General features: G+C 39.3%; 1 protein-coding gene across 2 annotated transcripts in view; it reads right to left on the minus strand.

Annotated features, from left to right (window-relative positions):
* Positions 1-645: 645 nt before the first annotated feature.
* LOC114465381 (PQ-loop repeat-containing protein 1) overlaps positions 646-27,714 on the minus strand; it is a 65,201-nt gene continuing 38,132 nt past the window's right edge. For both annotated transcript variants that reach the window (XM_028450365.1, XM_028450364.1), the window contains exons 4-5: positions 19,661-19,877; positions 646-1,441 (exon numbers count right to left, since the gene is read on the minus strand). In XM_028450365.1, coding sequence (XP_028306166.1) covers positions 1,267-1,441; positions 19,661-19,877 — 392 coding nt within the window. In that variant the 3' untranslated portion in view covers positions 646-1,266. The remainder of the gene's footprint in view (positions 1,442-19,660; positions 19,878-27,714) is intronic.

Consider the following 27,714-nt stretch of genomic DNA (forward strand, 5'->3'; position numbering starts at 1 on the left):
TCTTTGACTGTCATGCATGTATAGGAAGAATAGCAACTGCTTTTGCAGTATAACTAATTGGGATCTAAATAGAACAAACTGTCACACCCTCCAGTTTGGGAACTACTGGGATTCATAATGAATCACAAGTAACTTTTTTTCTTATTTGAGATAGCAAAATGTAAGCACTTGCTCCATACCATATTCTACCAGGAGGTTACAAATGAAATGCAAGATTGTTTTCTTCTTTTTTTTTTTTTTTTTAAAAGTGCACATTTTGAAAATGTTTAGTCAACGTTTTGGGAAAGTCCCACAGTCAATGACCTTGATAGATGATAGTGAAAATAAATCTTATGTGACTTACAGAGAGAATTCACCTACAGTCCTGAAGAGTCATTTTAACACTTATCAAGTCAAACTTGTATATTTTGTTTTGTAAACACAGTAATAGATATGATTCATTATATGTAGTGTAAAAAAGTAAAATATTTTACTGTTGATTTAAATAAAACAATAAACATTCATTGAATATTAAATACTTTAAATAATGAAAATGGAACGGATTGTTGATCGTTGCTCATGCCCATAAAAAAAAAAAAAAAAACACTTCCTAAATGAGAAAAAAAGTACAAAACCAAAAAAATAATAAATAATGCAAAAAGCGTATGTATATATATAAGAAAAAAAATCAATACTCCAAGTATTTAGTAATACTGTCAAAATAAAAGCAACCTAAGTCAATCTAAGGATTGCAGGATGCCGATGGCAAGAATCAATTGTAGCAACATTGACGTATCACTCCGAACGCCAATACAAACACATACAGAATCATTACGAGCAGTGTCCTGTGAAATGAGGACTGTGAAGTGGGAGAATCATCTGTCAGACAGTGGATTCCAGTGATGTTCAAAGCACCGAGAGCAACAGTTGCCATTACAGCAGTGAGGATGTGCTGTGAGTGAGCTGCCTGTGTGAATAAGGTTTTTCATCTCAGTTTCTGTCCACAACTCCTTAGGAGTCCAAATAGTTCACATGATGCTCCACAAATAGAAAACAAATGGTTAAAAAATAATCCTGAAAAAGTAACTTAAAGCAGCTATGAAAACTTTAGCCAAGTGTCCTTTAAAGCATGATTAGAGATGTTTGTTCTAAGACATTCGTAGTCTGAATCAACAGTAAAAACATTATCTTTATCAATATTTGCCAAAGCTCTGACACTAAACTCTTCCTCTCTGAGGATGTTATTTGGGGGATTCTGAAATGTTGTTTAAGTGTCACTCAGCCTGCTCAGCCCAGCTTGACTCGTGTGTCTTCACTGTAAACCAGCACTTGGAGCAGGATGGCCACGTCGATCAGGATCTGGACTGAACCGCACACCCAGAACTGAGCCGGGCTTTCATTCATCACAAAGTAGGTGGTTTTAAAGAGGTCGCCTGCAGTCCAAAGCAGCACCATCTTCACACTGTTGTGACACACACACACACACAGAATAAAAAAAAGATGAATTAGAGAAGAGTAACAAACCCACTGGATTTAAAAAAATAAATAAATCACTACATGCTGCTCACTGGAATGGTGGACAACATTGTTGCCCTATCTGTGTGGGTCTTTCTGGTAAAGTTTCTACCTGAACATGCAGTGATTTTCACCTGTGAGTTAGGTTCACTGGAGCTAAACTCATCAATGTAGTGAATGGATGTGTGTAACAGTGGGTGTCTCTGTCAGTTGCTTCTACAACAATCTGCTTAAGGTAAACTGTGATGCAATATGCAGCAATGAGCTCAGCATAAATTAGCTCAACCAGCGGTATACACACATAAAGATAATGAGGCATTTTTTTGTCTCAATTTTTGCCGATACCGACCAAGGACGGCAAATGCCAGATTATTTCACATTTTTAAAGATGATCCCAGTAGTTCCCAAACTGGGATACATGTATTCCTATGGGTAGTTGAACACCTCTCTTGCTTTTTTCTCATCCATCAATAATAATTTGTTGCACAACTCTTTGAAATACACCAAAAGGTGAAGTTAAAATTCTAAAACGAGCAAAAAATCAGAAATAAATGAATAAAAAGGCCCAAATTCAAGGTTAATGTTCAACAAGACACAGGAAAGAGTTTAGACAAGCCTGTAGACACAAATACATAATGTATAACATGATCTAAGTGGTACTTGTGATAAGAAATAAAGGCTAAGGGGTGCATGGGACAATACAGTTTGAGAAACACTGTCGTATAAGATTATCCTGTGGTCTGAGGAGTGTTAAGAGGGAATATGTCACAATAATCGTCTCTGAAACGGGACAGGGCGACAATCTTAAATATTAACTTGTTCAATATTTACGACCAAAACTCCTCGTGTGTGGGGAAAGTCGACGACTCCCAACTCATGACTTTGTGACTTGTGACGTGAAATGGAAGGAAGCCAATCAAGAAGCGAGCTGACTGAGAAACACGTAATGCTGCTTTACAGGAAACTCGGAACTTGACATTTCCGACAGTACCGGCAGTACGTTGAAATATCTCAAACATGGCTAATCGCTATAAAAATAAAAATATTTCACCCGACGTTACTGAATAGGAGCTCCAACTTCAAAGTGGCGTTCCAAGTCACTTTATGAAGTCGGAGGTCGAGAAATATTGAGTTCTGAGTTGCATGAAATGCAGCATTAGATCAGGTCGTTAGATCTCATTTTGATCATGCAAGAGTTCTGGTTTGGAGAAAGATCGGTGATGGGACATAATTACTATATGTGTGGTGTACGATGTTGAGAATATTGGAGCACACATGCACGCACACACAGTACGTTCAAAACTGTTCAATTCCTGATTCTTTTTTCTCTTCACGATTGGGGTCTGAAACAGATACAAAAGTTCTTCAGATCCAGATTATCTTTATGTGTAAATCCCACTTAGGGGTTGATTCACTAAAGGTTTAGTGGTATTAAAATGTGTGCAAACGTCACTCCAAGCTAATAAGGAGTACAAACTCCAAGGAATCAGGCCTGTGCGTCTTCAGGGCGTCAGAATGCGCCCTCATTTCAATTAGCGCGTTTCCCTCTGATGAATATGCAAAGTAGGCGGATCTCCCAAGGGGAGCAAAAATATGGGAGGAGGAAATTCAAATACATTTATGCAGGGGGAGCAATGCAATTCATGAAATCTGGAACTATTTGCAGTGATAGTGATAGTACAACTCAGAAGCAGATGCAAACACACACGCAGAGATCATCGCTGCTGTAAATGTAGACAGAAAACACAGCAGAGATGGAAAAAAGGCTCCAGTTGTGTGTGTGTGTGTGAGAGAGAGAGAGAGAGAGAGAAAAAAAAGCTGGACGTGCGGCCCCGGCGCAGATAGTTGCTGTGTGCAGAGATGAATATAAGGTATGGATATGACCATGGATCGATGTAGCTTCAGACGCACTGCTCCAGTCTGTGTCTTTCTCTCCATGTTTTGACCGTCAATGTGTTGTGTTGTGTTGATGTCAGGCCTGAATCAGCGGATCAGATCCGTAATTTACGCAGTGGTGGTCACTGATGGCACAATGTTCACGTATGAGAGTGTGCTTGACACAGCACTGCTCAGGCCTACTGGATTATGGTAGTAGAAATAATGCAGACTGATTGACAGATTTGCTGCATTAACTCAGATCAATGGCAGATCAATAGGACGGTTTCAGTCCAAATCTGCCTATTTTTCATGGACTGATGATCAGAGCAAAGTTACAGGTCTGACGGAGCACCCACATTAGATTAGGGGGAAAAATATCATTAGGTTTTAAACTTAATTATACTTTTTATTTATTTATTTAGTTTTCTACATTATGAAATGTTTGTGCAGCAGACAGAGAAGTCCATCTGCCTCAAATTTAACTTCCTCAAATGTCAGTGTGCTTGTGTGCACTGACGTCGCCACATTAAACGAGCAAAATGCTCATTTCAATAGGGGCGGTCTGCACCAGTTCTGCTCGTGCACTAATTATTGCTGCAATCTTAGTGAATTCCGTGCAGCAGGTGAGGAAACTTTAGGGAAGCAATTGAATTACCATTCTTTATTTCAGATCTTAGTGAATCTGCCCCTTAATGTTTAAAACTGCGACTTAAAACATTCGACTTATATTGAATATCAATACCTTTCTCTTACAGCCACTAGGCTTACTTCTAAACTGACATTTGCCTGAATTATTTCTTGGGTCTAAATTTTTTTGACATCTAGGAAAAAGAAAATAAGGTTGGTGAAAAGGGAAGTTATTTCTGGCCCTAAGTCATATGTGACTAATAAAAGGAAAGATGGACACCCAAACATAAAGGCTGAGTTACAGAGAGGGAAGTTGTTGTACCACAACTATACCCTGAAGACATAACAGTCTCTTATTTGATGCTTCTTGTTTTTTTTCCCACATCTCAAACTCATCATTTGTGCACTCATGTATCACACAGTTTACTTCCAATTTGGTCGTTTCTAGCATCTGCAGTCCTGACTCATTTACTGACATGTTTTTTTAACTTTTACCCTTCACACTCTTTACTCTTAGCTCCCTCCTACGCCTCTCTCTGCATGTGCTTTATATTTGCTCTCAGAGAAACCAAGTCCCAAAGGCTTGAATTTAAAATTAGTTTATTTTTCATATTAGAGCTAAAAAGGCCTGGGGACAGAGTGGGACAATCAGTCATCAGTGAGACATACTGTATGGGCCAGGCCGAGGTGAAGTGGAAAGGAAAAAGACAGAGACAGAGAGCCTGCTGAGGACAGCATTTATCAGGCATTCAGTTACAGAGACACAGCGAGGACATCAAAACCTCCAGAGGAAAAGGAAAGGGGACCTCTGGATGAGGAGAAGCCATTGCTGTGATGGCAGGCGATGATGAGTGTCTAATGGGAGCGAGGCAGCCATAATGACTGCAGGGACAGTGAGCCGCTATCCTTCGGCTGTCCTTGCAGTCCAAACCTTCCCTTGGGCTTTCCTCAGAGCCTCATGAGCTACCAAAACATTAGTGGCAGAAAATAAGTTATCTGCACTGTAGAAAAGACAAATAATTTAGGAGTTTATCTTGACAAACATCAACAAGATACCAAACTACCAACGTCTCAAATCTGCATGGTCTAAAGTTTGACTTACAAGGACAATGGAGGAAAACCAGAGAACACCGATCTGAAGGCCACGTTATCAACATTCACGTCAACATTTAGAATAATGGCCAATCTGAGCATTAATACAGAGAAGAACAATACGTTTTTGTTGTCATTTCATGTGTAGTTTATTGTTTTATTTCGTTTTTGTTGTGGAAGTTTTGTGGAAGTTTTTTGTCTAATTTTGCGCTTTCTGTTGTTGTCCTGTGTGTTTTTACTGTTTTTTTTTTTTGTTTTTTTTAAAGTCATTTAGTGTATTTTTATCTCATTTTGTTTGTTTTTTGTTTCCTGTGTTATTTTTGTCGTCTATTTGTGATTTTGGAGACATGTTTTGTTTATCCGTTTTCTGTGTTTTTGTTGTCTTTCTCTCGTTTTGGTGTTTTTTGTTGTTGCTGCGTTGTGGGTTTTTGGAGTCATTTTGTGTTTATGTTATCTCGTGTATATATCTGTAATGTTGTATGTGTTTTTAACTCATTTTGTGCATTTACTTCGAGGGCTGCTCAAAATTGGAGCAAGGGCCTCACGTGGCCCCCGGGCCGCCAGTTGCCCATGCTGTCTTAAGCCAATGACCTACACATACAATTTTTTTGATTTTAACACACAAATTAGGCAATCTGGAACACTCTAAATAGTACAATAAGGCAAAATACACTATTTATTCAAGCCCAAAAACATTTATTTACACCACTTAAGTTGTGGTTTGTGGAAAAATTACAATATATATGATATAAAAATACCTATTTTTCACTTTGTGAACACCACTGCTCCTAAGCAGTTACCATTGAGAGTTACCATTATTTGCCTTATTTTTTGACGCTTTTGGCTTGGACAAGCCTCTCAAGACAAGAGCGAGCTTTCTTTGTTGATTCATATGCTTTTACCGAGCCACCCTTTCTTTCTCCACTGCTTTTGCCTTGTTGTAAGCTGCACTAGTGGATGGCTGGTAGTTAAAAGCCCTTCTCCTCTCCTCCATTTTCAGCATCTTTTGCCGTCTCTGGGCAATTTGTCCCTTGTAGCAGCATATCTTAGGTTTTCACACAGCCTCCTGTCCACTGCCCCAAACTAAACATCTTTCCACCTGAACATGTCTATCCTCATCTGCACTGGCTGATCTGATGAGCAAAAATGCTGCTTTAATCTAAAAGTAGCAGTATGGAATGTCTATCCTTTTCACGGTATTTACTCACGCTAGCTTAGGCTTAGCCACTAGGTAGGTAGAGCAGGTGTCTTGTGTAGTTTATTCGATCGATTGCTCCATTTGATATGCATTAATATTAACTAAGAATTTGGATGCAGTGGCGATAACCTTGCCAGAATTATTAGCATTCCATCATAGGGTGAAATAACTGGCAAACATTAACGAGACTTACCTAATAAGCGTCTGAAACTCATAGTCCACATGTTCAAAGTAAGTCCGTAACGCGAGTGCACAAGTGGAACCTCAGGCGCTCTTATATAGTCCGACGCAGAGTATAAATGACTTTTGTACGTGGATGGTGGCTATGTGTGGAATGGATCTCGTTTCCAGCTTGCAAAGAGTGGGAAACAGACGACTATGATGATGAAAAAACTCACCGGATTTAGACGATTCACATAAATGACCTATTTTGAGTTCAAAATGCCGAAAAGCGACTGATTTGTATGTATGACATAGTAACACAACGACCTTCCTTTAAATCATAATCGCCAGTGTTCTTTCAAATACACATTAATCTGATTGAAGTTATTCTGCATAGTGTTCTGTTGAAAAGGCATAAACAACAAATCAAAGAACAAATAAAAACATGGAACAAACATTTTCTGTGCAATCAGGACACTAATGTTCTCAGGCAGTAGCTCTACACATGCCTTGTTAATAAAAACAGCCTTCAATGGCCAAAATAGGCCAGTCCATCCAAGCAAGCAAACAAACATCATATAAAGGATGTTAGGCAGTATCCAAAGTGGCTTAGTTATTAGAAGAGAAGCAGATAAAAGGCCCCTGAAATTCTGTACTGTGTAAAAAAGTAAAAGTGATTAGTAGTTTTTTTAAATCAAGAGAGAAATATCTCTGTTAGACAGAATTCTGCTTTTGCACAACACTCCCCACAAGCAGTGGAAATGTGAGGGAGTCTATATTTTACTCCTAGAGAAACAGAAAAAGACATTTATTAGCAAATATACAATCACGATTGGGATGTGATTTATTGACTCTATAGTTCTAGGATCACAATTGTAATCTTTAAGCAAAACACTGAACGAACTTCTAGTTGTGGTTCAGTGTTTAAACACTTGACACAAGGCAAGAAATGTCTCCAATGGTGCGTTCACACCAAACACATCAAAAGCGTCAATAGCGGCAGGTGTACATTCACAATATATGGTGGACTCGGGAGCATCAGAGGTCCCGCTGCGCGTTCCACGCCTCCACGCGTTTTTAAAGCTTTTTGCGTGGCGGACGCTTTTGACGTACGTCCAGCACTTCCAACGCGGCCGACGGTGGAGTTGGGATTGTTGAACTTTTGGGGCATGTCGCGGCGCGTCGACCAATCAGGAGCATTCCCTAACCGTGTTGTATTCAGAATAATGACAAGAAAAAAAAAAAACACTAACCGGAGTCGTAGACAGATGGATAGGCTCTCCAGCTGGAATAGAGAGCCTGTAGTTGATGTCCTGGTAGGAGATGCGAGCGCTGATGCGGGTCAGCAGGTCGTCAAACTGGGCACGGGAGAGACGTAGCTCTGGTGAATCCAGAAACGGCGCCGAGGCACAAATAAAGCCAAGCCACTCTCTGGATAATGTAGAGCCAATGAACGGGAGTCGGAGGCGGCGTGTTCAGCAAGGAACTCTAAACTTTATTCTTCATTCATCCACACCTCTCTATAGCCCTCTGACATCACAGTCCACACACTGAGTCACACCAAAATACATCCGACAGGAAACACTGCCTTCTCAACACAATAATATTCCCCACCACATCACAGTCACTGGGTGAATTATGAACGTAACTGATCGCCACAATATCATCCATTGTATGAACACCACCGGCAACAAGGAAGCCCCTCCCCTCGACGCACATCCCAAACATCTTCCACGCTGGTGACAAACATATTGATTCAATGAGCACAAGCGTCCGACTACGTGCGTGAGGCACGATTTTGACGCCAGAAACGTGTTTGGTGTGAACGCAGCATAAATCAATCCTGAAAAGAAAAATCTATGACATTTTGACACATGCTAATACCCTCTTTTACTGCAAAGATGACAGTAACTTAGTTACTTTGTAATGAATTACTCTACTATGACCACTTCTTTCAGTACCGAGTAATCTATGCTCTTTCCAAACCAGTGATGATGCTACAGTTACTTTTTATGTACGTGACAAGTCCTATTTTCTTTAACATGTCACTCTTAAAAATGAACTTCCATTAAAGTTAGTTTTGGCAAAACCAGTTGTCATTTTTATGTTGAGGCGGTGGGGGGGTCGGGGGTGTTGTCGGCAGCTCCTGAATGTAATTAAAAGATGAACTTGGAATTTAACTAATCTATTTTTAGAATCAAGTAATCAGTGAAGTAACTTAGTAACTTTTTATAGGAGTAAACAGTAATTAGTAGTAATGGATTTGTTTTTCAAGGTAACTATGGCAACACTGTTGTACTGTTAGCTAAAGTTACAAGGTGTTATTTTTTTTTTATATCACTACAGCGTTGAACTTTAAAGTAAGACTAAAAAAAACAAAACCAAAACACACAACTTCACCATTAGTTCCAGCATATCTCAACATATCAACTAAAAATCCTCTGGGTTTGGTTTTAACACTGGATCATTTCTTCCACTCCCTCTTAGCTCCTTTTTCCCTAAAACATTTAAAACAGCAGTTGTTTTTTTATTGAACTGCTCCATAAAAAAAAAGACACTAGAGAATTTAATATCACGATGCCTTTACTTTTCTTTATCTCTTTCCATGTCTTTTGGCATCCAATGTTCCTCTGGGACATTTTTTCTTTTTTGTTACACTTAAGTTTTTTATACTTCAGAGAGCGAAGCAGAACTCCAGATTTCTAATTTCATTTCCCTTCTCGCCTTTCTCTCTCTATCTCTCTTCTCTTTTTGCTTTTGCTGTGGTCATGCTCAACTGTCATATTTCACTTCTTTTGCCTCTTCCCTGGCCTAGATTCTGTGCTCTCCTTCCAAAGGAAAAGATTTTAAAAAGAGCATTTAAGGATTTTTTTAAAACTGCCATGTAAGCCATTTCACACATTAATATATTGTAAAATCAGATGGGAAGTTTCTACTTTTTGAAAAGATGTAAAAACACTGTCAACTTTTTTTTAGTAGCTAAAGTCCAAATTAATTCAGTAATTATGTTAAAGCTTGGAAGGCAGATGCTCATATCAGCGCTCCAACTTGTGCTGACGAAAAACCCTATTACACCTCTTAAATCTGTTTTTTTTTCACGTTGCTGCTGTAAGACAATGTTAAAGTTTTTTAAACCCTGTAAGAACAGGAACTTATTCTCCTATGAAGTTTAGTGTAGCCGAGTTAAAGGTCTATATTCCTTAATTAGACAGATTTCCCCGCTATGGCTTCAACAGCCACACAAGGGAAGTCTAAGTAATCCCTGGAAAATATAAAAATCTTTGCTAAGTCTGAGCTTGCAGGATAATGTTTAAGCCTTGGGCCCAAGACAGCTCTGGAAGGAGTTGGTCAGCTTTGATAATTACTGACAGTAATGAGCATAGACGACTTAAGTGATAACAGTATTGTAACACTGGGGCATCTTTTTAAAAAAAGCTCATGAAAACCAATTAAAATGTTGTTATTGTAAATTTCAGCAGGCTAGATATTAAACTAAAATACTGGAGATTAAAGGTTCAGAAGTTAAATTGTGCAGTGTATTCAGAAATGAAAATAAACACCCATGGGTTATAGTGAAAGTGAACAAGAAATAGAAGAACAGGAAAAAGACTGGAAGAAGAAATTAAACAGTAAAGCGTTACTGATTGCATGTTTAACAGCATACATACTTAAAGCTATTGGATATGATATTTTATCATCAGATATAAACATAGTGTAGGCTTCATTGATCAATATATCATTGACATTGGCATTGTTTGCTCAAAAAAAAAAAAAAGTAAATTATTGAAATTGCCACTCAAAAGTTTGTTTTCATCTCCACTGTAGACAGTAAAGTTTTTGCATTGCATTGTGGGATGTGGAGTCCTATGGACAGATTCATTTAAGTGTATTTACTTCATTTTTAACCTTATTTTTTTGTGTTTGCCCCTGAAAACTCGGCCAAAGTTACTTCTCAACACATTTCTGGTGTTTTCATGCACTGAAAGTTGTGGCAAAAATAATGGCAGATATTTGTTTTGGGGTTTATATGGACACATCTGAATCAGGCCAAAATTGAATGTCAAAAATGGCATGAAGTGGATCACTGTCCTCCTCGTCTATAAGCAACACCATTAAAATCACTTCGAGTGTTTACAGTGAGGCAATTTTAACCTTTTTACCTTTTTTTTTTAACAAATTATCTACTATTTATTGATGAGGCGACACTATGTCTTTATCTGACAAGAAACTATTCATATCCTGCAGCTTGAATAAATTTTAAACAATTGTTTTAATCTTTATTTCTCTGTGGTCAGTGGACATTTACTTTGACTTTACCCATGTTTCAGCTTTGTTTGATTTTAAATGTTTTTACGGATGATTTCAAATGTTTTAACTGATGATTTTAAATGTTCTTATTAATTAATTTAAGCTGTTGAATGCTTTCTGTTTTTGATCATGTAAAGCACATTGAGTTGCCTTGTGTATGAAATGCACTATACAAACACATTTGCCTTGCCTTTAGTTTCACATTCCTTTTCTTTGCTATCCTGTCTCTGCACGTTGTGTATAATTTGTAATTCTGGTCAGGACAGAACCCACATAGTTAATGTGAACGCACAATTAAGTATGTAAACAGGAAGCAGAGGTCATCTCCACAAATGAAGTCTTTCACACATCAGTTTGAGGTCATCCAATGGTCCCACATCCAGCTATGTGCTAGGGTGAATATTAAGCTTGAGTTTGTGGTCAGTTGACAGCTGATGAAAGAGCCACAGAACAATCAGCTGAACTTGGTCATGAGTAAAAAGGCTTTGATAGTCCATGGGGAGAAGAAGTGATTATGGTATTGACTAAAAGTCCTGACTCGCTTCCATTTCTAATACATACTGTACTTGTGCATTCTTTAGACCAGGCAAGTCTCTCATTGCTTACTTCTGACCGGACACCTTCATCTAAGCTGAGAGGTTAGGGAAGAGAGGGATGTGCGAAATGGGTGTTTCAGCAAAAGATGGAAAAATACAGGATCATCAAAACGAGAAGGATGGTGATAAAAAATAACGAAAAGGGATGGATGGCGATGTAAGCGGGCAGGCGGATAATAAATCTATAACGGGTGGAAGGTGGAAGACACCTCGAAAGTTGGAGCGTGACAGGACAAGGAAAAAGTGACGGGGAAAGTGGTGAGAAAGTGCCCTGATTGCACTGTCTGATGGCTGGCCTATATGTGAGCCTGGCAGTAATTGTGCCGTGTATTGAACGGGGGCTGTCAGGCCAGCTATTAGCTTTTCTAAGCGGCTGGAATGCACAAGTGGGAACACCAGTGTAGGATACAGGGCTGAGTGACATTTAGAAAGAGATTTGAAGGAGAGCTTCTTTTTTTTCTTTTCAGTCCAGAGTACAGTGAGAGGGACTGAAGTTAACAAGAAGGTCCTGCACAGTTTTAAAAACTAACAACTAAACCCTACTTTTCAAATATTAAAACAAAGTGACCATATTATCATGTCAAAACCGCACTAAATGTATCAATCATATTTACCTCCGCTAAAGAGTTAATATCAACTGTCTTTATTTATTGGTTTGACTTTTAGCACAATTATGTCAAAACTACAAAATGGATTTGGACAAAATTTTAAGCAAAGATAGAACTCACGCAGTAGAAGATTCCATTAAATCTTGGAGGGGATCCAGATCAATATAGTGATTATGAAAAATTGAAACATCACTATCTCTCGTCATTGACGAAATTTCAAAAATCCATATCTCGGTTTGTATTTGACAAACTTGTCTCAGTTAGGTAAGGTTAGTTGGTTCCTCAATTACTCTATCGAGCTTTAGCTGGATCAGATCTGGATTGCGCATTTTTACGCAATTTTGCACAACAAAGCTGGTGCCAATACATTTGGACCTACTGTATCATTATTAATGAGGATATAGATGTCTTCCAAGCCTCTAAAGTGTGAATGATCACGGTACCATAATCAGGATCACTGGTCCAGTTAACTGCCAATATCTGGCAAAGAGAATATTTGGCGTTTGGCAGAGGTTTGCCCTCTCTGAGTGCTCGTCTCTAAATGTGATTCCTTAATAAGTGGGTTTGAACATAATCGACTGATAAATTTTCTTCAAATAATGTGATTTTGTCTCTCAGAGGACAGAGCACTTTTCCCTGCAGCTGTCCAGATACAGTAAAGGGGTGGATTATATCACAACTAAGAGTCAAAGTAGTCTTTCAGTGGGGGTTCACTTTCTGTACGTCAGTTCTAAAGGCTCTCCAGAGGGAGGGCAGCTATTCCCAGTCTGATTCCCATCGCTCCAACATTAGTCTTCACTAGGAGCTATTCATGAACAGCATGGGCTGATGCTTCCTCTTTATCCCCTTTTCAGCACAACCATGCGTGTTTGCTCCGAGGCAATGTGTGTGTCCACACCTGCTAGTTTGTATGTGTACACACTTGTGTGCGCCCACACATAACAGTTTGCGTGAGGTGATTTATCAGCAATGATGCTTCTCTCCCAAAAGGATGGGGTGGGGTGTGGAGGGGGGCAGATAGAGAAACAGAAATCAAAGGGCCCAGTGAGGTTGACGCTGCGCTGGTCTTAACCCACTAACTATGAATTATGCATGTTGATCGATTGCACACAGGCAAACACTAAAAAGTTCCCAACCTGCCAGAAAAAGATGGATTCTACTTCACCAAATGAGGCGGGGAAAAAGCAAAGGAGTATTACAGAGAGTTTGCCTGAGGACATGTTGGATATTTTTCCACTGTGTGTACAAAACAGAAGAATGTACAGTAGAAAGTCATGGAGCCCTTTATTAGTCATAGCTTTGTTACCTAATGTCTTAACATTCGTTACATTTAATAGCAAAACAGTCTTCACCAATGAGTGGATTTAGGAACTGAAAAAGAAACGAAGTGAAGGCAACTAAGTAAAAAAGCTTACTCACACAATATGAATAGATTTTGGAATCCAAAGGGACATTAACGCAATGGTTCAAGTTTTACAGAGCGAGAAATGGAAAACCATTGAACTCATGACCTGAATGACGGACATCAAACAGTTTCACTTTCTAATTCTCTGTCATAGTTCACCTTTGTCAGGTCAGTTCCTCTGAAAAAGGGCTTTGTCACCTGGGTCATAAATGGTTCTAAGGTCAGAGTGAATCAAATCCTCCTGAGTCTCACTCTGAAGGTCCTGCTGAAAAAGCCTCACGGTAATGGGCACCTCGAGACAAATGTGAAAGTACCATTAGGTCGCCCTCAAAGAGACTGGCATTGAGGTTTGTCACCAAGTGTCACTCTGCACTTACAGTAGAAAACTATCAACTGGCTGGAGACAGAGGACAGAGTTAACAAAGGTATACAGTATTTACTTACAATAGATACTTAAACATAATGTTTCCTATAGTGTGTGACAGAATGGAGTGAAATGCAAGCAAAAGAGAAAACAAAGACTGGTTGAGGGAAAAACTTTAAAGGGTCCTCCAGGAGAGAGTGTCAACATACATCACTGTCATTTTTGAGACTTTGAACTGATCCAAAACAATTGAAAACAAGAGCACGCAGAAACGTGTAACCCCAGTAGACATGAGCGCCAACGCTACTGTTGAATTCTCGTGGTATTTTGTAGGAATGGGAATCTTTGGGTGTCTCACGATTCGATTCCGATTCTTAGGGTCACGATTCAATTCAAAATCGATTATCGTTTTAACCGATTCTTGATTCAAACAATTCTCGATTCAAAAATTGATACAATGCATAGTGTGTTAAGGCAAATAATGGCATCAAAACAATACAGCTTGTATAAGATAATTTTAAATAAACTGATTCCAATGATGTAATTACACAAAGGCAAACTTAAAGACAAAATGTAACATTGATTCATGCTAATTACCTAAAAATTGCCTAAATCAAAGCTTAGACTAGCTGCATTTTTATCCAAGAAGTTACAAAATAAACTGTACACAAATAACACAAATTGGAGTTTTGTGTGATTTTTCAAAATCAAAACTTTTTTTAGTATCAATTCTCAGTGACTACAAGAATAAGTTAAAGCATACAAAAAAATAAAGCTTCTGTTAATAAATAAAGTTGCCTAAATAAAAGCTAAGGCTGGCTGCCTTTTTTCTCTCATAAGGTGCCCATTTCAAATTACACAACAATTTTTTTAATTTGCAAACTTTAACTGCTATTTTATGTGATTTCTCAACAAATCACATAATTGTCCATGTGGGATTACTGTCCATCAGCAACATTTGGTTCTTTTGCAGAAAAAGATGCAGAGCTACGTGTTCTGGACTGAGATTGTTTCGCTGTGCTGTCACAATATCTTCTTTGGTGGAGAATACTCTTTCTGCTGCAACACTAGTATCAGGGATGAATAGGTAGTGTTTAGCTAACTTGGCTAGTAGAGGAAAAGCTGTCTCATGGTTCCTCTACCAGTATATATATATATATATATATATATATATATATATATATATATATATATATATATATATATATATATATATATATATATATATATATATATCACCCATTCCTAGTACTTTGGGAGTTTAATCGTATGCTGCAGGGTAAAACTATCGCACCAAGCACATTTCAGAGACTAATGGAAAGATGAATGGGCAACCTAAACATAAAAGAAGTACTTTTGTTGTCTTCTCCGATAGTATAAAGAAGCATGAACGTCACCTGCTTAGTGTGTTAAACCGCTTTGAAGGAAAATAGTCTCAAACTATCTCTGGAAAAATGTACGTTTTTTCCAGTTGTCAGTCCGATACCTTGGTCATATTGTTTTGGAGCGAGGGGTTAAAACTGATCCAGATGAAATTAGCACCCTTAAACCTGGCCAATTCCAGGCTTTGAAAGAGCTGAAGCATTAGCAGTTTATGGAACTTCTTCTGTGGTTATGCAGCAATGGTAATATGACATAGTGTAATATGATCATTTCTGCAGAGTTAAGAAGCAATATATATATATATATTTTTTTACTTCAATGTCATTAGAACAATTGTCAAATGTCTATTCCTGTTAGTAACTAAAAGTAGGTCAAAGTGTATGTCCCGCTAATTTTTTCCAAAAATCGAAATTAAAAGTGCAATCTGGATCCAATTCGAATGAAACTAGGTGGGATAATTGAGGAACCAACTCAAGATAACTGAGTTAAATTTAATAAAGATCAGTCAATTGTGAACCAAAATGTGAATTTTTTTTAAATTTCGCCAATGACAGATAGGGATTTTTAGATTTTTAAAACTGATCCAGAGTCAGTTTATTAATCCATATTCCCTACAAAAATCCATAAAATCTTCCATGGCATAAGAAGGTATACTGTATATATGGTTACAATATTGTCAAAATATGATGATGTAATCCTGCCAAAAGACAAACAAACAAATAAACGCCGGTAAAAAATATTTGAAGGTAATGAGCAAAAGAGTATGTTTTGTGTTCACCCTGATTTATAGAAAAAACTAAACAATTTCCCCTGCCTTTAAGCTACTTTAGTTCACTGATGTGTGACGACGAGTCCGTTACTTCACATACTCTCATAACATATCTACCAAACTGATCACATTTGATTAATAGACAAAAAATGTTGTGGTCAAATTGTTTGTAAAAACTCTAATTCAAATTAGTACTTTAATTTGTTTATCATCTCATTAAATCCACCATGCGTATGCTTTATCTTCTCATCATCAGCGCGCCTCTCTCTAAATTTCCCTGGAGTAGAGCTATGGAGGTGAATGAGGAAAATGTCGATAGTGTTCAGGCAGCGTAATTACACTGAGTGTGATTGAGCGTCCATGTCCTTCCCTCTCTCTCCGTCTCTCTCTCCGTCTCTCTCTCCGTCTCTCTCTCTCTCTCTCTCTCTCAACACACAAACGTGTAAAAATTGGATGCCCTAAAAAAAATGTGTGAGTCCATGATGAAACAACCTATGCGGTCAGCGCCACACCTCAGTAATGAGGCTCAGGGGAATTCAAACTACACACCGAGTGACACATTCACATGGGAGAGAAACTGCTGACTATGTTCAACTGCTTCATATCGATACGAACCAGTTTGTTCAAACTTTACTAAGCAAAGAAAAAATAACTCCTTGAGACCTTGGACTCAACATTATACGATGTGCTGATGAGGCAGTTTACCTCCAGTATGGTCATTACTCATTAGTGTGAATAGATTTACAAGACTGTGAGATTCAGTTTGAATTTACACTATGTGTTTTTATGGAGCATAATTCCGTCAAAAGTAGTAATTTGTATTTCATTTATTTACAGTCAGAATCAGCTAAAAAAAACACTTCTATGTGTCTGTCTATGGGACTCCACTTTCCCATTGATGTTAATAAGATATGAAACAAAATTTTCATGCAAATAATCTTTGATTTATTGAGCTATGAGGCCAACATTATGCCTTTCTCTTGGTGTCTAGTCATAGTTATAAAAAGGGTAAACTCTTTCTTTGGTGTGTGTGGGTGTGTACAGTCTGCTAGACCTTTTAAGGGTGTGTTCTATATTTCACCTTTTACTGTTACATACCAACAGTGCGGTGTACAAATGTCATGCGGTGTGTATGGTTCTTTGAATGGATTTAAGAATAAGGGATCAGAGCAATCCAAGGCACATTATGAAGATTGAAGTTTGTCTAAAAGCAATGTTGGAGATCAAACTTCTCCCTTTCCAATGGAAACCAGTGGAACAAGTCTTATTTTAATCTCGTGTTGACTGCTTGCTCTTTGTTTATGGTGAGTCAACATAAAGTAAAAACTCCAGAGATCACAGAGGCACAAATGGGATGAAACATAAGAGTAGGTAATTAATCCATAAATTATGAACTGTTGTTTCCAGGAACTTCAGCCATCCTGCATCTGAAACAAATGTGGAATATCTATTACAGCAGTCTGAGACTGCAAAAAAGTCAATACCTTTTTAATGCATTAACACCAACCCGGACTTTAAGAGATTACTGTAAGTTAAAAAAAAATATTTATAAATTAAGTTAAGTCATTACCAGTACTTATATATCTAGTATCGGTAATGGAACCCAACTGACATCACTTTAAAATCTTCCTCAAACTCCTTTAATTTTCTCAGCCCACTGGCATGCACATGCACATGCACATGCACATGCACATTTGAGTATTGACATTTTTGGTTGAAATATTGATTATCGGTTTTTAAATAATAGCATCCCCAGCACGCTGAAATAAACCCAATAATATAACACGTTGTGCTGATATAAGACGGTAGATGTAATGATTAGGTAATCATCCTAATTGGCATGAAGGCCTAGCTGTGCCAATAAGAGTGCAACTGATTTCACAGTCATCTCACTGAAAGCATGGCAAAGTGGCCTTTAAATAAATCACGGTCGGTTGCCTCTGTTAGTTGGATTCATCTGGGCTGGTGTGAAACCTCAAACTCTGCTGCATAGAACAGAAAAGACCACTTCTCTGCCTAAAGGTGGGACTCACAGTGAATCGACACTAAAGTATTGAGACGATTAAACAGAGGAATAAAACAACAAAGAACTCAGGCTCTGTAAACACTGCCTACGTCGTATGTCTTGGTTTTAATCATCCAATTTACAGAGGAAGCTGTTCTAAACTAGTTATCACTTCTGCCATAAAAAGGAAACACTGAAGAACCAATAATATATTTTTTAAATTCACATTATACTCTTAACGTATGCCTTCTAAGCTCATATCCTATTAGTAGGAGAACCTAGACTCAGGCAGCAATGACAATAGACTAAATCCCACTGTTAATAAAATGTGCAAAACTAAAACAGTACTACATTTATAATGAGAAGAAGAGAACACAAGTTGTGTCATAAAATGTATAGGTGTCCCGATACACGTCTGATACAATACCAGTATTGGGTCCTTTAGTATTGGCCGATACTGATACAATAACATCACGAATGAGCCATAGCTTTAGTCATTATTTTGTACTGTGGAACATTAGAAAAGGCTTGATCATGTGATATTATTTAAACAGAGAACAACAGTAGCAACAGGTAGGTAGGTATGAATAAAACCACTAACCAATGGGTTATAGACATTTTAACCTTAAACATAAAATAATAAAAGAATAAATAAAAAAAAAACAAATGATGAAAAAAATGGCAAGAATAAATTTAATAAATGAAAAACCCAAAATATATTATATTGAAGATGTTCAATGTATGCCGATTAGGGGTGTTGAAAAAATTCGATTCGGCGACATATCGCAATATTACATTGCGCGATTCTCAGATCGATTCTAAATGCATCCATTTTTTTTTCTTTATTTAAATTTGTTTGTTTTTTAACCTTTATTTAACCAGGAAAGTCTTTTCCACTGCAGGAGACATTGTAACTGCACAAAGAAGTGCTGAAACCTGGGCATGTTGACCAGCTTGTGTTTATTCAATAAAATCTAAAAAGAAAGTACAAACTTTCTGCATTTATGTGTTATTCTTGGCATATACCTCAGTTAAGTTCCACTAAAGTCAAAGTCAGTTTAAAAAAGTAAAAAATGCCAATAAAATATATTTCATACATAATGTTCTCATGAAGGTGTGCACATTTACAGAATAATTGTTTCTCAAGACATACATAAAAAAAAATTAAATAATTGCAATAATCGCCTTATACTTTATTATCGGGATATATCGTATCGTATTGTATCGTATCGTGACCTATGTATTAGGATACGAATCGTATCACCAGATGCCAGGCAATACACAACCCTAACACCGATATAATCCAATATTCGTTTTTTGCTCATCATTATCAGATTGAGACACCCTCAATAAAATGTCTGTGCGTAATTCAAATGGAATTTCACAATCTGGAGTCACTGCATTTTGACGTTTGGTGCAATATGAATCAATATGAATGCATGTGCCACCAAATGGCTTTGCAGGGGTAATTGAGAAATTGCTAGAATGGGTGAGACTTCTTTCTCTGGTAATGAAATTATTGTTATTAAATTGTAATTACATGATGTTAAATGATACTTCTCCACGCCATGTCGAGAGCTTTTCCCCACTAACTTTTATTGTTTTCATCAAAGTGTTTATGTTTCATGTGTGTCTTTCAGATGTATTTCAGGGGTATTGTGTCTGTATTTAACTGTGCACTTGAGCGTATTGCCTATCCTTTATTCAGATGTGGTTTTCAATTGCAAATGGGAAGACACTGAAAGTGTTTGAGAATAGTGCTGTAGCCTACCTCATGCCCTTAGTGGAGCTGTTTTGGAAGTTTTGCAGGAGCTGTGGGAGACCAAGCATTGCCTCAAACATCACAGCCAAGGAGCCCAACATCTCAACGAACACGTGAGAGTCCAGCAGCAGCAGAGTGACGAGTGCACACAGGACGGTGAAGCCAAAACAGAAGAGCACGTAGTCCTCAAAGAAACTCCATCTCCAGAAATAATGCAGGTCCAAATCTAAACAAGGGAAGAACAACCCAACACAAGGTTTTTAGCTATCAGACAGATACATAATATAAATAAATAATCACCACCAGTTAGAATTACTCGTGTTTATTTGATGCTTCATACACACCTTTTAGTGATTGTGTTTAGATTCAATTGTTTGGGTTATATTCTACTGTTAGTACAGGAAATAGAAAGATTCCTGTCCCAGTTTAACACAGAAACAGGAGAGGGAAAATCCAGGGAAAGACAAGATAGAGATTATTACTGACTTTATGTGAGTGAAGCCTCACACAACTTTAAAAATCATTATAGACAATGCACTAATGATGTGTTATTGTGCAAAAATGACATGTTGTAAGATCCCAGTCAAGGATACATAACACAGATACTTGCTTCTTGTAAGTGAGAGTGGCTGCTAAGCATTGAAAGGTTGCTGCACTATTGGCTTAATGTTCAGGTGCTCTCACACACACACACACACACACACATAAGATAAGATTTCTGTCAAGCAGTTGAAACCAGACTTTACAATGATTTCCTTGTTTATATAATGAATTTTAGAGTTGTGTAAAGAGAATGCTTTAATAGAAAAAACAGGGAAAAAATGCAGAAATGAAAAGGATTCGATTTAATTTAGAATGCATGGAAGTTCTGCACAGCAGCATTTCTAAATGCAAGCATTGCATGGAAGGCACGCAAAATAAAAAAAGGAGGAAAGATTGTGAAGACGTGGTCAAAAAACTGCAGGATTTATATCCTGGAAGAAGAGGATGGAAAGAGGAACTGTTCTTGAACTGGAGGAATGCTAACAACATCTGGCAGGGAACAAGGCCAACACGAACAACGATAGAGAGGAGGAGGACAACACAGATGAGAATACACAAAAAAGGACGGTTTAGAACAACTCAAGAATGTTTGACCAGAGAGACATGTAAACCCATGTAAATTTGCGATGGTAAAACAGGGGACGGGACCCGGATAAGCAAACTGCTTCTCTTGTCTCCTTTGTGAATGTAACCATATCGGAAATAAACTGAATAAATAAAAAAATAAATAAATCAACAGCTTGCTGAAACATAACTAAATATAAAACAAGGATAAATGAAATATGTTTTTGCAGTCCTATTACTTCTGGAATAACCTTGGCATTTGGCAGGACCACACTTTTAGGTTAATAACCTCAGATTTAAAGCATATTACACATAGTTCATGTGTGACCATGGACACCGGACTAAGGGGCCCAAGGTGGTGGGGGCCTCTGACACACCCCCTCTCCCTCTCTCCCCCCCCCCCCCCCCCCCCCCCCCCCCCGGAAGGGGGTGTCAGAGTCTGTTATATATATATGTAAATGCATTTTAAACTTTTTAAGATTATTGATATTGGAATGAAAAGGGCCCTGTGTGAATAATCTTAATTAATGTTAAGCACAGTTTTGCACTGAAAACATTTATTTATTATTTATGCTGCATCAGGGCCCTGGCTACCACCCCCTTTAAAACAGTGCAAATGGTACGATCCACATGTGCATCTGCTGTGGCAGGTAGTCTGAACTGTGGAAAAGGAGCGGGAGATATAGGCAGCAGCAGGAAACCATGTCTTTCCTCAAGAAATGAGGTTGCCAAAAACACAAGGAAAGAAAGGAGAGGGAGAGAAGGTGAAATGAGGGAAAGCAACTGCTAACTACTTGTAAAATTATTTTAAAAAAATATTTCGTAGACAAAGTTTTTCTGCCAACAAGTATTAAGTAGGTAGCCAGAGTGTCCCCATGACTATAATTCTATATTTACTTTGTATTAAACAGATAAATGATTATTATGCTTTTACTAGCCGCACAGTAAAAATATAGGATCTATCAGCAAGCCAATGGATTTCAGTTTCAGGCACAGCAGCAGCCCCCTACCCACCCAAAAGAAAGACATTTCTTTTTTTACCAGCCACAACTAAAGTTTAGTAAAAACACAATATCCAATAGACCACTAAAACATGATAGAACAGATTTATAAATGCAAGCGATGGATAGGGAGACATTAGGTAATTATAAAGAAAAAAGAAAGCTTGCATAAGATTGAAAGAATACTAGTATAGTTTCCAGGTGAAAACAAAAGTGTACATAACTTACAGTAAGGGCCCAACAAGATGGTTTGTACTTAGGGGCCAAAATGTGGTGCTATGCCCCTGTGCATGACTCTACTTTTAAATAAGAAAACGCAGATGTCAGAACTTCAGTGCACCTGAGATTAGAAAAAAAGTCAACATCTACAGTAAAATGATAGGAAATAATCCAGGCATGAATAGCTACACTTATACCCTCAACAACCTTTAGCTAAAGGACTTTTTAGACTGACGATGGTTGAGTGGCTGCCAAGGGAAACAAATGAGCAGAAGCATTAGGACTCCGACATTGATCCGTCAGTCATATTCTCAATAGGCCATATTGGTAGATGATCAGCACACTCTCATTGACTATGCATGACCATTGAGCTGCAGGAAACTAGCTTAGATCAGCTAAAGGAGATTGATAGCTAAATAACGCACATTAGTTAGTGAGGTGACTCAGGCATGACTCGGCATGCTGGAAAGCATCTGTCCTCTCCATGTGCTGCTGCTACACATTCAAACTACACAGGCTGCACCTGTATGAGTCATAGAGACATGAACATTTGCATGGAAATGGAGCTGCGACTAATTGCGAACAAAATTTCCATCTATCCTTGTATCTATTGAAAAAGTAGGACGAAAAGCATTATTTAAAATGAAAAATTATTGAAAAATACCTTATTTTTATTCCATCTAACAGTTGCAGATAAGGAAATACTTAATAAAATAAAACTACAAACAAGTTGGCAGCAGTCTAAAAAACAAAGAGCTACTGGTAGATGTGACACTAAACAAAACAAAACAAACTCAAACCCTGGAACAGTCATGTGACAAATCAATCAACAGTTCTTGTTGAGAAAGATTATTATTATTTTGGATACAGTGGAAACACAAACTATAAAAAAAACTATATTGTGAACCTTTTTATTTTGTAGGGGAACATATTATATACATAAATGAACTGTAATTGGAGTCTCAAGCCACAAAAAAACACCACTTTAAAAAGAAAACAGACCTCTTTACAGTTATTTGAGTCATTCTGCGCTTGCGCGACTTGCGGCGATGACACACTGGTGACGACATAATCCAAGATGGCGGCAGCCCGGACTACAGCCGACACTATGTAATAAGTGCCTTAAAAGACATGGATATAATGAAAACAGTGGATGGACAGAGGCATAAACATGCAGACTTTCACACAGACACACACGGACTAATTAAACACACACGGACCTCGGTAAAGGGAACAGGCTTCACCAGGCTGCAGGCAATAGGACCCGGAGGCGGAGTAAATGCTTCCCCGTACTGCATGTACAGGCTGTACTATCACCAGTTTATCATTTTAACAGTTGTTAAAGCTACTGTCTTTACCAAGGAGCAACTTTTTTATTCCTGGTGATTGTTTTCCAGAGGTTTACTGGGCTTTTTACCAGTGATTAGTTACTATCTCTCTTCCGCTCGAAGTCCAAACTGAAATCGTGTGTTATTGTCGAGCTGCTGCTTCAAAACTACAATCGAAATAAAGGAGAAAACAATTCTCATGTGTGGACTTCTGTGTTATATAAATATTCACAGTTTCACTGGGCTTTATAGTTCATTAGATAATTCATTAGATTAGTTCATTTTCCCTTTCGCTCCTCGGTCCACACACACATACGCACGCACACGCAGTTATATATAGCTATTTACAGTGAAATGGAAGCAGTGTCTCAGGTGATTTTGTACAACTGTTTTCAAAAAATGTATGAATCACAAATATAGGGAAAGGCATATTATCTGTGCCTCATTGTGTTGATATAGAACAATAAACAAATATACTAGACTATACACTCCAATATCACTCACTACACACTAACTAAACAGTCAAATCACAGTAATAATCACTATTTTCTCAAATCTCTCAACTCACCCTTTTTTTCTCTATCTCTGTTTACCTGACGCTTGAAAACAAAAATATCACAAAATGTGGACATAATGATTGGACAATGGCATTTTTCTTCTCAAGTGGTAGCAAAGAGCACTCCTGATGCCCTGGATGGGACAAGGCCGCCGGGCTGAATTAGGGTTGGGGTTATGGTTAATCCTAACCCTAATGTTAGAGTTAAGGTTCACCCCCAGGGACCAGGCCCCCAAGCAGGCCTTAGTGGCAGCAAGGAGCACTCCTGGTGCCCTGGATGGGACAATGCCCCCGGGCTTGGTTAAGGTCAAGGTTGGGGTTAAAGTTAACCCTAACCCTAATGTTAGGGTTAGGGTTAATCACCTGGGACCAGGCCCCCAGGCTGGCCACATTGGCAGCACAGTGGCCCCCGGGCAGGCCGGGCAAGCCCAGCCCCACTTCACACCCCAACACGACCAACCCAACCCTTAGAGCCAATCCTTATCCCGAAGTTACAAATCTGACTTGCCAACTTCCCTTACCCGCCTTGTTCTAACATGCCAGAGGCTGTTCACCTTGGAGACCTGCTGCGGATATGGGTACGGCCTGGCGCGAGATGTACACCTTCTCCCCCGGATTTTCAAGGGGTGGCGAGAGCTCACCGGACGCTACAACGCTTACCAGGGCGCAGGCCCCTCTCTCAGGGCACCCTGCCCTTCACAAAGAAAAGAGAACTCTCCCCGGGACTCCCGCCAACTTCTCCGGGTTCACTTGCGTCGCCGCACAGCGCCTGACTCCGCCTCTCCAGGTTCGGGGATCTGAACCCGACTCCCTTTCAATCGGCCGGGGGCGACGTAGGCCATCACCCCGCGCTTCCGAACGGCGTTCGCCCATCCCTTAGGCCCGTGCAGAGGACATCTGGGTCAGACGGGCCTTCTCGGTCTCGCCGCTCGAGGCGTCCTCTCTCCGCGGCACCGTGGGAAGGCGGGCGTGAGCGAGGGGCGGGCCGGGTCGGGTCGCGAGACCCACCACACACACGCGCGCGCACGCACACACACACACCGTCTCACGGCCATGGCGGAGGAGTGAGAGCGAGCCTGCAGGCCGGAGGAACCGTCCGCCCGAGATCGGCCCGAGATCGGCCGGCGGGGGCCCTCCGATGGCAGGCCACGTAGTCCGGTCAACCAGGCAAGAGAGCAAAGTATTTGTGTTTTGCCAACTTTTTCACAAGATTTTTGCTCTGAAATTACCTCCTCTCAAGCTCGAGCGGGTGGTGTGATCCTGCACCAGGGATAACCTCGGTCAGTGGGAGATGGCAGTATCCATGTCGCTGCGTTTGCTCACACCACTCGCTCCCTTCGGCTGAGGTTACCCCTGGTGCGGGAGAACACCAAACTTCCGCTGCCTCCAGCCGGCGCTCTGCGGCCCAGAGCCGAAAGAAAACCACATAGTGGGACTCGGGGGCTTGAAAGGCATCCGTCTCTGCCACTTTTTTTCCGCCCGGGAGTGACGCCCTTGTATGGACTCAGCAGAACCAGAACTTTCCGCTGACGCCCCTCGCATCTCCAGATCCGGGCATTTTGGGTTTCAGTGGATGTTGTTTGTTTGAAGTTTTTCTTTATTTTTTGCTCTTAAACTACCCCCTCTTCAGTCTCAAGTGGGTGGTGTCATCCTGTACCAGGGGTAACCTCGGTCAATGGGAGAAGGCAATATCAACACACACAGACACACACACACACACACACACACACACACACACACACACACACACACGAAATGCAAACATTTTCATAACGGTTCTGGAACCGGACGTTAGGAACCGGTTCCTATTTGGAACCGTTTCTCGGTGCCCAACCCTAATTTTCACCTGGCCTAATTGTGTGGAAAAACTTTTATCAAAGTTAAAGTTACTTTATTTTTTTTTTAGAAAATTGTCTCAAAGAATGAAGTTTAAATGGCACTGTTTCTTTTTTTTCTTTGAGAGGCTGGGAACAGGGAAGAGGTGGTAAAGGAGACTGGTTTAATGAGCTGCTGGTGGTGCCACAGTCTTCTAAAGATAGGCTGCTTGGCGTATTAGAACTGACGCACATGTTTTAACTCTTATGATACTGTTGAGTGGGAAAATGTGCAATACATATTTTTCCTACACAATCCTTGAGAATTCTAATAAAATAGTTTCATTAGATTTTATTAAATATTTTTAGATTAAAACTAAATACAATTGTGAAGACTATTCATCTATTTCCATTTCCTATCTGCTTATACCTTCTCTCAGGGACACGGGGGTTTCCATTGGATACGTCTCCGCTGCGCCACGGCACCGATCTGGTTTTGCCCCGCTGTCCGCCATCCAGTAATCCCCACCAGTTGCGTTTTGAGTGCACCACGGTTCACTCCGTTTGGACGACTGTGATGTCACGAGACAGAGGAGTTCTCACGATATTTATATAATCGCACTAGAACGCAGTTAAAGGTACGTGTTATAAACGCAACAATAAACAGATAAACAGGTCAGTGTTCCTAACGATGGAGAACAAGAAGGTTAGACTCTCTGGATTTGTCATAGACACATTTTTTAGAAGAAGAGATAAAACTGCACCAGTAAAACATGAACTAAATCAAAGTTGCTGCAGTTTACAGTACAGTTACAGTATGAGAAGAAACAATACCGTGAATGTGATTTTGTTTTTACACATTATGATGTTTTGGTGATGTAGTTACTTGAAATGTAATCTGAAGTGTTTTATTTTGAAAAGTAACCGGATATTTTATTGTGGAATTCTTAATTTCCTGTTTAGCTTCATTTGCTCTGTGCTGATTGATGCTTCGGTGTCTGGCGGAGGGCACTGGAATGCCGCAGCTGGGAAGGAGCAGACACGCAGCGCAGCGGACCTGGTGGAAATGAACACATAGACTAAAGTGGAAAGCTATCAGCTCTGGTAGTGCAGGGTGAGATGTAACGCAGCGGGGCCGCATCCAGTGGAAATTGGGGTTTAGCGTAATCTTCACGTCATATCAGACGCAAGGTGACAACATGTTATTTGATGTTGTGAAGAAGCTGAAGTAACCTGAAAAAAACCTCTGCAAGCCAGTCGAGAACATGCAAACTTCACTCAGACAACAAATCATTGTCAAAATATCAAAATGAACACATGCTCAAAGTCACAATTTTAGTAACGACAAACTCAGAGAATGACCCACTGTCGAGAGGCTCTATTTTCTTTCTGTGCAGAGAATCTCAGAAACACAGCATAGTTACCTCTTTCGCTAAGGAAATAAAAGTGTCATTTTGTCACCACAGGGACTTATTCATTTATATCATTACTTGAGATAATATGTGTTGTCATGAAAAATGTGCACTCAAACACATCAAACACTCGACAGGATGGTTTCCACTCCACTGAGCTGTATCTGCTGTTGCATCTTAGGATGGACAAAGTGAGACGTCTCGCTGTGTGTGCAGTCTGCCGTGTTTGTGGCAAACGGTAAACGTGATTAATGGGTTTATTACTGAGAGGCACAAAAGACACGCTGCCTTCAGGCGAGAATAGGAAGGTGAAAGGGAGAAAAAAGTGGAACTTAACACGTGTTGTGCGTCTGTTGTTTAAAACTACAACATGGACAAAAGATAAATGAAAAAAATATGAATTATATGTAAAAAAAAAAAAAAAAAAAACTCACTCCCGCATGGTACTCCTATTACAGCAAAGTTGCATCAAATGTAGTTCACTGCAGGCATTTTTGATTGAAAAGAAAGACCAAAGAGCCTGAAGAGGTGTCTTGTATAATCAAAATAAAAGCTTTTTCATTTCGTTTTTGAATAAGATGAAGAAATCAAAACATGCAGGCATTTGCAATAATCAAAATGAAGCC

This window comes from Gouania willdenowi, chromosome 6 (assembly GCF_900634775.1).
Source record: "Gouania willdenowi chromosome 6, fGouWil2.1, whole genome shotgun sequence".
NCBI lineage: Eukaryota > Metazoa > Chordata > Actinopteri > Blenniiformes > Gobiesocidae > Gouania > Gouania willdenowi.